Source organism: Pinus tabuliformis, chromosome 1_2 (assembly GCF_031772625.1).
Source record: "Pinus tabuliformis cultivar Carrire ecotype Pingquan chromosome 1_2, CPIR1, whole genome shotgun sequence".
NCBI classification, from domain to species: Eukaryota; Viridiplantae; Streptophyta; class Pinopsida; order Pinales; family Pinaceae; genus Pinus; species Pinus tabuliformis.
Genome location: NC_142298.1, coordinates 1,312,322,335 through 1,312,335,492, shown reverse-complemented (window position 1 = coordinate 1,312,335,492; position 13,158 = coordinate 1,312,322,335). Strand labels below are relative to the sequence as shown.

At 35.1% G+C, this 13,158-nt stretch overlaps 1 protein-coding gene across 1 annotated transcript in view; it reads right to left on the bottom strand.

Annotated features, from left to right (window-relative positions):
• The window catches only part of LOC149211035 (multisubstrate pseudouridine synthase 7-like), a 361,532-nt gene that overhangs the window by 145,439 nt on the left and 202,935 nt on the right, over positions 1–13,158 (bottom strand). Inside the window, exon 14 of the mRNA XM_089396877.1 lies at positions 8,501–8,565. Within this exon, the coding sequence (XP_089253003.1) occupies positions 8,501–8,565 (65 nt within the window). The remainder of the gene's footprint in view (positions 1–8,500; positions 8,566–13,158) is intronic.

The window sequence follows — 13,158 nt, the reverse complement described above, 5'->3', positions numbered from 1 at the left end:
CAGTCAAGGCCGTCATCCTCTCTTCTGCGTCCATCCTCAGTGAGCTCCCTCACGCTGACCTGTGCATCGATTGGCAGCTCCCGCAGCCTCTCCAAACCCTTTCCGCCTCTAACTTGCAACAGAAACCGCACCTCCTCCGCAGCATACAAAATCCGTCGTTCATCCCCTTCAAGCTGCAAACGCAATCTTCCATTGCTGCCAGATATGTGTGGTTCCTGCGTCAAACAAATTTTCATATCCCTTACACCTGCACACGTTGAAAACACCACAGCAAAAAACAAAAACAAAGAAAAAAAAATTCAATATGAGTTGCTAAAGTTTAGCATAGGTTTTGTTTCTTTTGTTATGATATATTTTTTTTGTTTTGGTTTTGAATTGTATTTAGTCAGCGTTCATGTTTTGTTAGTGTTAGTTTAAATTTTGGACTTTATAAATTTTACTTTTTATATATATTAGATTGCATTTTAGTTTAGCTTATAGTCTTCATATATAGTTACATTTAGTTTTAGTTATGTTTTATTTCTTTTTAATAAATCAAAAAGTACAAAAAATAAATAAGTTGTGATTTTGGTTAGGTTATGTTTTAGATTTTTTTAGTTTTATTTTTAATATTTAGAATGTTTAACGTTTAGCTTTGTTTTAATTTTAAATTAAATCCAAAAATCATAAAAAAATAAAAAATATTTAAAATAAAAAGAATTTGACTTTCATTTAAATTTTTATTTTAACTTAGGTGCTCCGATGTATATTCTAGATTTTAGATTAGATTGTTATTTCTTATTTAGATATGTTTGCCTTTTAGTTATGTTTCAAAAGGAAAAATTTTAAATTTTTGTTTTCACATAAAAGTTTGAGTTTTAGATTTTAGGTTTTGATTTTGATTTTGAATTTTTATTTTTTTTTATTAAATTTCATTTAGTTTAAATTATAGTCTGATTTCTTTTAAATAAAAAAATATAACCAAAAAAAAAAGTTAGACTTTTTTTTTGTTTATTTAGATTTGAGTTTTATTTTGTTTCAAAAAAAATACAAAAAAGCATAAAGAGTTTCTTTTCTTTTACTTTAGATTTTGATTCATTTTAGTTTAGATTTTAATGTTATCTATATTTTTTATTTAAAGTTTCATTTAGTCTTTAAGTTTGTTTTATTTGAAATATATATATATATATATATATATATATATATATATATATATATATATTGCCAGTTTGAGTCTTGGCTCAGGAATTTGTTATGTTTTATCTTTTCTGCTGAGGCTAAAATTTTGATGTGGGAATTAATGTTTATCATTTTTAACATGCTTAAATGTTCATTTGAAGATTAACTACATGAATGTGATCTCTGGTTAGCATTTTACGTGGTTGTTTAAAGCACTTTATCTTTCGAAATTTTAATTGCTGGAGTATCATTAAGCCATTGAGCATTTATTGATTATCTCGCATTTGGTAAAAGTTAAGCTTTGTTTGAGTTGTTTGATGGTAAACGATTGTTGATGAGTTCATATTTCTACAGCATTTGATAAATAATCGTTTAATCATTTATTTCATAAGGCACTGGTCTATTAACTTAATAAAAATCAATTAAGTGCTTGTTTCCCCTCGTGTCTCCCAACCCAACTGTTTCACAGTTGGTCATTCATTTTCCCATAGGGTCTACCCCCCTTAGCCGCGGGAGACAGGCTTTAACGGAGAGATCAGGGATCAGAGTGACAGCCCCCTGTCTGAGCGTTGTCATGACAATCTGTGTGACAACATTTTTTGGCGCCGTTGCTGGGGACATTTTATTCTCGGCGTTTCAACGACATTTATCTTCTCATTTCTCATCATTCTTTCATTTTTCTCATCTCTCATTTGAGTTGGCAGATTCAATTTTTTTGGCATCATTTGGATCTTATCTTTCGTCATATCAGTACCTACTCTTCGGTTCATTTCTTGTCTGGGTGGCGACTCCATTTCTTTTCACTTATTTCTCCCAGACAAAGAAGCCTCTCTCATATCAGCTTGTTTGTTGCTTTTTGGATCCTAGAATTAGATTCATTGTTCAAGTGGCGACTCCAATTCTTTCATCTCTTGATTTTCTTGAACAGAGATCTCTTTCTATCATCCATTTGGTCCCTCGTTATTCATCATGGATTATTCGTTTAAACCATGTCATTTTACTGATGATCTCCATGATATTCCAAAAGTGGCCATTTCTAAATTACCTTTGTTCTCAAGTGGTGATTCAGTCGTTGTTAAAAGACATCTAGGCTTGTTTACTCGTATAATGATCATATATTGTAGACCCCCTCAGTATAATCATGAAGATGTCAAAATGCGTCTTTTTGTCTTTTCTTTAGAGGGTGATGCTTTGAATTGGTTTAACAATTATCCTAAGGATTCTTTCACTTCTTTACAAGACATTGTCAATGTTTTTAAAGATAGATATGGTGATCTAGATAGCTCGTCTAGTGCCCCTAAAATTGTGCAACAGAATGAAAGTAATCTTATGAAAGGTTCAGCTGTTGGTGAAAGATTCCAAGACAATTCTTCATATCAAAATGTGCCATCCACCTGTACCATTGCAGATCAAACTGATGATAGTGGAAAAGCTGGGACAAATGACAATGAAAAAGAAGATCAAAAGCAAATTATAAAAGAACTAATGTTGCTGGTAAGAAATATGGAGATAAATCAAACTAATTACGCCAATGATGTGAGAACTTTATGCACCCACCTGGAAAAATGTAATAGGGAGATGGAGATCATGCAAAATCAACATGCTAAGGAAATTGAGGCCATGAAGACTAATCATGACACAGAAATTAGTTTTATGCAAAGCAAGTTATCAGGCTTAGAGGAAAATATGACGACCATGAAAGCTGATCATGATAGGGAAATTAATTCTATGCAAAACAAGTTATTAACTATGGATGAAGAAATGACTATCATGACGTTCGATCATAATAATCAGTTGGCTGCCATGCAAGCAAATCATAAGGAAGAGATAAACTCTATACAGTATTGCTTGATGACCATAAAGGAAAAGGACGATAAAGTAATAAAAGATATGGAAGCTAATCAGATATGTCTTCAGAATAAGTTATTGACCATGGAAGAAGACCATGCCAGGGAAATCAGTGCTATGAAGGTTGAACACTCTAGTCAGATAGATGCCATTAAAATACAAGTTCAGAAATTTCAACAATGGTCAGAGGATGAAAGAAACCAGGGAACATCAATAGATCAGGAGCCTCCTTATCTGTTGCAACAAGCTCCATCTTGTTATTGGGTCCTTTGTTCCATTGAAAAGTGGATAATTGAAGGTGACCTAGATAAAAGGGAAATTAATAATAAGGTTGATGCTCACATGGTTAATCCACCGGCCATAGAAGATCAAGTTATAACTCATGGCACCTGTGAGATTGGTCCATCATCCTTGACAGGGCAGATGCAGGATGAAGAAAGACATGTCACGCACATCTTACATACTTCATCTGAGAGCTTTGAAGCAGAAAGTTCCACGTCATCAGTGATACAGCCTGCCACAAAGAAAAAACGCAAAAGAAAGAGAACGAGAAGAAGATTTGATGCATTAGACGGCCGCGAGCAGCTTGATTTTCGGATAGGAAAAAGTCCTACCATATGCAGAATTGGACATGGCACATCCGACAAGCAGCCGACAGATTTGCCTGAAAGCAGGCAAATGCTCAGTATACACTATATTGAACACATTTGATGCCATGGGGCATCCTTTGTATTGTATTTCTAACCCTACTCCTTGTTTTTTCAGCATTTTCATTTCTGTTTTAGGATTAGATTTACTTTTTCATGTTGTTAGATTAGTTAATAAATGAAGAGCTTATATCTTTCCTGTGCTTAATGTTATATGATGATTTTTGGATGGACGCTACTTATGTTTTGTTGTGTGTTGCATGGGTGTAGATTCTGGATTCTCACATTCCTACAGTGCAGCAACGTGTCCCCAAGTGGAGCCAGATGTTGACCACTACGTGTCAACTACCCTTAGCAGTACACCCCCTTTTCTTCGCAAAAGGGTAGCGCTTGATTGACGTGTCCGTGCCATTCGACAGTCATCGTCGACCTTATCATATTATGTTGTAAACCCAGTCTGCATGTGTGAATTGTAAATAATCTTAGCAGAGCTGAGTCATGTATGAAAATTGCCTAGGTGGACCTAATTTTCTAGTGATAATCTACGTTCCGGAAGGTTTTTTGTCTCACCGATCCATGATCGACAGAGTTTTCCTTCAGCCTAACCCCAAAGCTAGAATGAATTTTGTCATTAGAATCTTAGGGGAATCCTAGTGCGTTGATTTGCTAGATTATAGTTGGTCACAGAACTGGGTGATCTATGAGGGTCTATGTCAAATGGGTTTTCCCCCTTCGGATGTAAAATTGTAAAAGTCATGATGTAAATTGTCTCGAAGGTTAAGAAATGTTTTAATCCCCTCATAAGTCCCAAGTACTAGGTGATTTTTCCAAAGGCTAAGTTCGAGGATCCATTTAAAAGTAAAAATAAAAAAACAATAAAAAATAAAAGATATAAATAATTAAAAATAAAAATATAAAAATATATATATATAAAATATAAAAATAATTAAATAATAATAAGTCAAATTTTTTGAGTAAATAAATGCAAAATTTCAATTTTTAATATATTAAAATGCATTTAAAAATTCGACGAATGAGATTAAAAGATATCTTAATCTTCATCGACGGTCGAAATCACTTTGACATGGATCACTCGAATTAGCCGTTGGGAATTTTTCCTTTAAATAGGGTGCTAGGGGTCATTTGAGATCAGATTCGATCTGTGAGTCTTGTGCTGAAGAAAGCTCTCTTGTAAACTTTTTCTGCTGCAAATAAAGAAAGACTTTGGGGTGGAAATCTTGCTAGTGTTACTCTCTTGAAGTGCTGTGAGCTGTTTTATTACTTCATAATTTTATTTTCAGCCATTAGTAATAGCTTGATGTAGAGTATTGTTGAACACAGATATCTTGTTCACTTACTAAGGTTTGAATAGTATTAGAATTTCTAAAATAATGGCAGGTATCTCCATTGGATCTTGGATCTAGTACTGTTTTTCTCTCTTTATTGATGGTTGAAGTGAGCTGTGCAGGAAACCCTTATTGAGAAAATTAGTGGGCGTTTGGGGAAGTTCTCAGCTGAACCAGCCAACGCCCGCAAAGCACTCTCTTGTAGAGCCCAGCCAGTTTTGATTCTGGGTTTATCATTTAGAGTTTATTTTTGAGTTGCATGAAAGATTTCTGAAGTATCTCATAGTAAATATGATATTTTGAAAATATTTCTGTGGATTACTGATAAATCTGGCTGTTTAGAGTCGTTGATCTGTGAAAACTGTAATTATTTAGTTAAATTTTGGGTTTAATCTTTGCATATATATATTCTCTGGGTGTTTTTTTTTTTTTTACAGGTTGCAAGTCTGAGAAGAAATTTTGTGGGAAACCAGATCTAAGCCCTGGAGGGTAAGATCTGGCCCAGAAATTAGTTTTTGTAGGGTCTCCATTTTGATGTTCAAGGGTTTCAAACTTCAGATCCGGAAATTTTTGTGGAAATTTTTTTTGAGTTCCTGGGTTTCATTTCAATGGTTGAGGAGTTTTCAGAGGTTCTAAGGCAAGCTGTGTTTATTCACGCAGTTGCATATAATCTCAATTTTCTCACACAGTCATAGCTCTCAACGCTTCCCCTGCATCTGCGTGTTGTATTCTCATTGCTGCCAAACCATGCAGCCCATCCCATGCTGCTACCACAAGCTTTTTCTGTTTCATTTCTTCATTGCTCTCAACCTGTACGGCAAGCAAAATAAGAAAAACTCTATCCTTCACATTGCCCACGCAATTTCTTCTCTGCGTGTTAACTCCTACGCAGCAGATCCTTCCATCCAGCATTGTAGCCGCTAGTTCTGCTCTTGCATTTTCTTTTGAATGCCCACTAAACCTGCAAACGAATCCATTCATAAAAAAATCGTGGCCTTTTCCTGCGTTTTCCTTCTTGCCCACCACGCAGTCTTTATTCTGCTCTGTGTTTTCTCTTCTTTTTGCTGCCATCACACAGCTCTTTACAACAGCAGCAATCTTCAACGCTTTTCTCCCGCCGTCCATCAAACTTCTTCCTTGATCGATTTTTTTTTCTCTCTCAGCAATCAAGGCCGTCATCCTCTCTTCTGCATCCATCCTCAGTCAGCTCCCTCACGCTGACCTGTGCATCGATTTGCAGCTCCCGCAGCCTCTCCAAACCCTTTCCGCCTCTAACTTGCAACAGAAACCGCACCTCCTCTACAGCATACAAAATCCGTCGTTCATCCCCTTCAAGCTGCAAACGCAATCTACCATTGCTGCCAGATCTGCGTGGTTCCTGCGTCAAACAAATTTTCATATCCCTTACGCCTGCACACGTTGAAAACACCACAGCAAAAAACAAAAACAAAAAGAAAAAAAATTTCAATATGCGTTGCTAAAGTTTAGCGTAGGTTTTGTTTTGTTATGATATATTTTTTTTGTTTTGGTTTTGAATTGTATTTAGTCAGCGTTCATGTTTTGTTAGTGTTAGTTTAAATTTTGGACTTTATAAATTTTACGTTTTATATATATTAGATTGCATTTAGTTTAGCTTATAGTCTTCATATATAGTTACATTTAGTTTTAGTTATGTTTTATTTTTTTTTAATAAATCAAAAAGTACAAAAAAATAAATAAGTTCTGATTTTGGTTGGGCTATGTTTTAGATTTTTTTAGTTCTATTTTTAATATTTAGAATGTTTAACGTTTAGCTTTGTTTTAATTTTAAAGTAAATCCAAAAATCATAAAAAATAAAAAAATATTTAAAATAAAAAGAATTTGACTTTCTTTTAAATTTTTATTTTAACTTAGGTGCTCCGATGTATATTCTAGATTTTAGATTAGATTGTTATTTCTTATTTAGATATGTTTGCTTTTTAGTTATGTTTCAAAAGGAAAAAAATTTAATTTCTGTTTTCACGTAAAAGTTTGAGTTTTAGATTTTAGGTTTTGATTTTGATTTTGAATTTTTTTTTTTATTAAATTTCATTTAGTTTCAATTATAGTGTGGTTTCTTTTAAATAAAAAATATAACAAAAAGAAAGTTAGACTTTTTTTTGTTTATTTAGATTTGAGTTTTATTTTGTTTCAAGAAAAAAAATTACAAAAAAGCATATAGAGTTTCTTTTCTTTTACTTTAGATTGTGATTCATTTTAGTTTAGATTTTAATGTTATCTATATTTTTTATTTAAAGTTTCATTTAGTCTTTAAGTTTGTTTTATTTGAAAAATATAAATAAAATATATATATATATATATATATATATTGCCAGTTTGAGTCTTGGCTCAGGAATTTGTTATGTTTTATCTTTTCTGTTGAGACTAAAATTTTGATGTGGGAATTAATGTTTATCATTTTTAACATGCTTAAATGTTCATTTGAAGATTAACTACATGAATGTAATCTCTGGTTAGCATCTTACGTGGTTGTTTAAAGCACTTTATCTTTCGAAATTTTAATTGCTGGAGTATCATTAAGCCATTGAACATTTATTGATTATCTCGCATTTGGTAAAAGTTAAGCTTTGTTTGAGTTGTTTGATGGTAAACGATTGTTGATGAGTTCATATTTTTACAGTGTTTGATAAATAATCATTTAATCATTTATTTCAAAAGGCACTGGTCTATTAACTTAATAAAAATCAATTAAGTGCTTGTTTCCCCTCGTGTCTCCCAACCCAACTTTTTTACAGTTGGTCATTCATTTTCCCATAGGGTCTACCCCCCTTAGCCGCGGGAGACAGGCTTTAACGGTGAGATCGGGGATCAGAGTGACAGCCCCCGGTCTGAGCGTTGTCATGACAATCTGTGCGACAACACTGCCCACCTAGGTTCAATTATGCAAGTGCCATGATGAGATCTTAATGTTAATGTCTTCTAGCCTTGTTGTTGATCAGCATTGTGCCCTGAAGATTCTAAGGTTTACCCTAGGTACCATTCTCGAAATGAGGGAAAGTACTCAGGCGTTCAAACATTGTAACCTGGAAAGAGAAAAAAGTATTAATTTTTTATATATATTTCGCCCTTTATGGATTTCAGTTGTCTATCCCTCTTATGTTAGACATAGTTACATCTACTCTATTGAGATTTCTTTGTTGAATTCAAACTCATTAAGTGATATTTTAGAACACATTATACTAAACACTGATAAGTTGATAACACTTTCACTGAAGTACCTAAACAACTGATAATAAATTTCCAATACAATGGTACTTATCACCCTTATATACTAATGTGATTTAGAAAAACCAAAAGGTATTAAAATCAATAGCTGTTATGAATTTATTCAAGTGAACATGTCTTAACATAAAAGGCAGTCGCAACCAACAATACTTAAATCTTCATGTGAAGGATTTAAACTTTAACACCATGCAACTACCTTATCTGTATGCAAAGTCAAAAAAAGTTCTGAAACTTGCCATATTTTTCGACCCTTGCACTGGCTGCATGGTTCCACAGATAACTTTGATAGCTATGCACATACCTGCAAAGGCCAAATACTTGTGTAATACACCACATAGGCTATGGTTATGAAAAACATAACCTGGTTTCAGCTTTCACTTTTATCATTAAGTTATTAATGCAATGACAGGTCAACACAGTAATTTAAAAGCAGTTTGGATGATATTATCACAATCATCCATGTTCTTTCTCTTTAAGCGGGTAGATTGTATGTTGCTGGCATAGAAAGGTTAAAACTAGAGGTTATTACATGTAATATGTTCCATCCTGATTATTCATTGGTTTATATATTTAGAACTAAAAGATGGTAAAGTACAGACCTGAGTATATGCAGCGAACACCAATTTTGAATACATAAAGTGCATGTCTATAAATCCACAAATTCTATGCAATTAAACACACATTTCATTCAAGTTTATTACCTGATTCTCATATTATCTGGTACACAAAGGCATCCCACTATAATATTGATTTTCAGCTATAATAAATATTGCCCCATTCAAAAGAAGGCATTGAGCCTCAAAAAAACAGTCTCTAATCTTTCTATATCCTAACAAGATAAAATGCCGGCTAATATTGATGTAGTAATTCCCTGACAAAACAAGACACATCTTGATATTCACAAGAAATAGCTAGAGAATCAGTCGGAACTATCAAAAACCCAAATTCTGCAACAAAGATAAGAACAAACCAGCACTGGGTCAGTATGACACTTGAGGAGAAATTCACCAAGAGTGCAACACTGGAGAGAGAGTCAACCGAAAAAACAAGTGCACTAGAGAGACAATTATATTAATGTCTGACAAATGACCACAAAAGTAGGTCAATCGGACTGAAGGGTACAACCAGTATGAAAACAATGTGGGAGTGCAAATGCAACTCCTCGAAATGTCAAAACACATATAAGAAAGAAACCTACACAACATCAGAACATATGTAGAAAAACATAACAAAAGTACGGTGATACAAAACATTGTGAGTTCGGACAACTCAAGAACCTACCAAGAAAGAGAGAGTGAGAGAAAGAGATCGGATTATGAGGCTGATGATGTCAATGTCTACTGAGTGTGATGACCAAGGACGAGGGAGGTGAACACAGCACTGGCTCACTATCAAAGTCCTTTTGAACCATCGGGGGTTTGGCAATATGATCGTGGGGGAAATGTACAAGCAAGGGATACTCCTAGCATCCAAGGTTGAAAGAAGGATTCTCCGAATGGATCTCTACCTGCTCCTTTGGGTTTGGGAAGTAGTCTAATGGGCAGGCAAGTGCTCTACTTTGAGTCCATTTCGAGTTGATCTCCCTAATGCTTTCAGAACTTGTGGCTTGATGTACAAACCTGTGCTACCAAACTAGTCTCAATAATATCAATTGGCCACCCAAAGGGGGAGGTTGAGAAGAAACCCGAGGTCTCACCATTCTACTGCCCAATGCACTTTGGAGCTCTGTCAATCGTTAATTGCTATGATTTGACAAATCAACAAGTATGCATTGATTAGTCTATTCATCCTAGAACGGGGCATGGCATGCAAAAGCTAAGACGTCTCGCAGAAGATCTCCTTGATCAAGAAGGATAAATACCTTAGTTCCTAGTGCCAAAAGAAGTAGAGAGGGAGCCCAGTAAATCCATGTACAGGTAGTGATAGCATCCTTTGAACTCATAGTATAGGAGACACCAAAAAATAATACGCATCTTCATCTCTGGCTCTTGAAGGTAGCACACCTAGCTAACCCTATCAAATCGTGGTATATGGTGATTTGTCTCTATCTGGAGTCGACGGCAGCCAACCCAAAGTTATCCCAAATGGATACTGAGCGAATGCATATAATGCCTACGCATATGAGGGGGCTGAATGAAGATGTTGTTGAAAAATATGTAACTAGGTTCAGCCTTCATGAGTATGAAATATATTTTTGATTCTTGTAAATTATAAAATGAAAAAAAATTATTATTATTATTTTTGGAGCATGGGTTTCATTAATTGCTAACTAATTAATCATTAATCTTATTTGTTGTTTTTTTACATTATTTGTGTTTATTTTTATATAAATTTAGTTTGTTACATCCATCTTCAAGTTCGATCTTGTAGAAAAGAAGGCAAAGAGGTCAAGCGAAGGTCACCAAGGGTCTCTCTCAAGCTCCAAAAGTCAGTGAAATGCAAGCGAAGGCCAGAAGAGAGCTCTAGAAGAAGATCGAAGTTCCCACGTGGGGCAACAGCAGTTGTTGGGGGGCCGAAATTTCAGATCTGCAGTAGGAGGTTGAAAATCTTGCAGCAGGAAGTCGAAAAGGTGTTATTGGAAGAGATTTGCATGGGTTTGGCTAGATCGAAGTTGGCACATCATCCAAAGAGGTTGGTCTTGGTCTTGGAGGGTATTGGTCTCAGTCTTAAGGTCATGGAATTCGTCAATTGAAGAATCTATATGGAAGAGAAGATATTTAAGGGTTTTCCTCTCAAGAGGATAGGTTTTGACCCTGGCTTGCAGCCTATATACTGTGTCATTGTTCTTCTTGTTTTGGTAGTTATTTGATGCTTCACACATATAATAATAATGAACAAAGCTAATAAGTAAAAAGGAATCACAAGCAGTTATCAAGTAAAGAGAATTAATCATAATCGTTGCCCTATTGAATTTTCAACAGATGCCATCCCACAGCTCCAAAATGTGCACTAGGAACAAGGACATCTTCAAGCTCGAGCTTGTTGAAGGCGACATCCAAGTGTCCTGAGTGTATAAACTATAGATATCCTCTTCGATCACCTGATTCAATACCTATCTAATCCGCAAGAGATGGCTCGACACATTAAAGGAGAATTCAAACAAGGTAAAGTGCTCTAGGGAGATAGTAATCAACTAGAGAAGCCGAAACATCTATGAGAACCAACCTTATGCTCGACTTGAGAAAGGATTTGAAGAGAGATCCCCGAAGGAGAAAAGTGCAAGGTAGGGATACCTCTCCCTCTCGAAGGCAGAGTCTATAAGGGGTCAGAGTCTTTGAAGCAAAGAAACCCAACAAAAAATGACCTTGAGGTAGAAGGGGTGGACACTAAACTTTGCATAAATGACGAGCTACAAAACTCTCAGCTTACATCTAATGATGGGCCTAAGAAGCAACATCTATACTTTCTCTAACCTAGTCCAATTTTTCTACAACAAGCTCAGTCCCCAGAACTCAAAGCCATAAGATATGTGGGTCTAATAATTGCCACTATGAGTTAGAGTTTAGTTGAGATGTCCTGAAACCATCCTTGGAAGCAATGTCCTCAATGAGGGCCAAGGAACCATACCCTTTACTAAGCTGAGCCTGGAGGGCTTACCACCAGTGCTATCAGGACCAAACCTGTTAACCACTCAAATTGCATTTGAAGGCTTGTCGAAGACTCCATGATCAAAGCACAATTGAGAGCGTCCCAACATCGACAGATCATGTCAGAATTCAAGAATTCATCTTCTTTCTCTCATCATTCTATTGTCCAGATTCCGTAACCCTATGGGGATAATGTAAAAATTATTCTAGTATGATGAAAAAGAGTCATGTAAAAGGCCTAGGTAGGTTAGGACTTTACTAACAAGTCAGCTCACTCCAGGACGTTTTTTTCCTTAGCTCATTATTTGTGTTTTTCAACACTTATAATCAGTTAAGGTTTTCTCCTAGATTTACCCCAAAGCTAGATTGCGGCTTGATGGTAAAGTCTTAGGTGAGTCCTAGTGTCTAGAGTCAATATATATATTGCCATACTCGATCATCTCTAAAGTTTCGCAGAATTTGGTTGCATTTAGGTGTTAATTTTTAATTGTCAAAATTTCCTACTAGACGGGAATTTTCTATGTAAATTTGATATATAATGTAATAAGTGTTGCTTATAGAAGTTGTAGAGGGTATGAGTACTCAAAATTAGACCTCTACACCTCAAATTTCTATTTAGACACACTTTAAGGGTCAAAAAATATGTATTTACCCCTCAAAACCCATTTTTTCCAATTTCTGGCAAAAACTGGAAAATAATTAGCTGGAAAATAAAAATGGGAAGAAAAATAAAAATTCTCTCCAAGTGGAAAATAGTAAAAAAATGAAGTGGACTTTCCCAAGAAATAAAGTTAAGTCAAAAAGTGATGGAATCTCCACAAATCAAGCAAGAAAATCACCAAGAAAAAATTCAATGGTCCAAGGAAGAAGTTAATGTCCCAACAAATCAAATTTTTGAAGAGATGGTCCAAAGTTGGTTGATTTGAATGAGATATTTTCGAGGAAAAAGATGGAGAATATTTTTTGAGTGGTCCAAACCACTCCAACATGGATTTATCACTCCACCCAGCCAACCCTACAAGCAAACGACTATCCCTCATCGAGATCTGCGTATGCTTATCAAGGGCTATGAATTTTTTGGAAAAATCTAGTCATTTCTTCCTTGGGATCAAGACGTCCTAGCTTGGGATCACTTGGAGAGGAATTTTTTCTATTTAAGAGAGCTTTCTCTCTCTGATTTGTAAGATGTAAATAAAATCGAGGTACTTGGCTAAGCGAAGCTCTGCAAGATTTTTGTATTTTCTTATCTAATAAAGAAAGACTTTGGGGGCACATGCTTTGTGGTGTTATTCTTTCACTTCTATGGT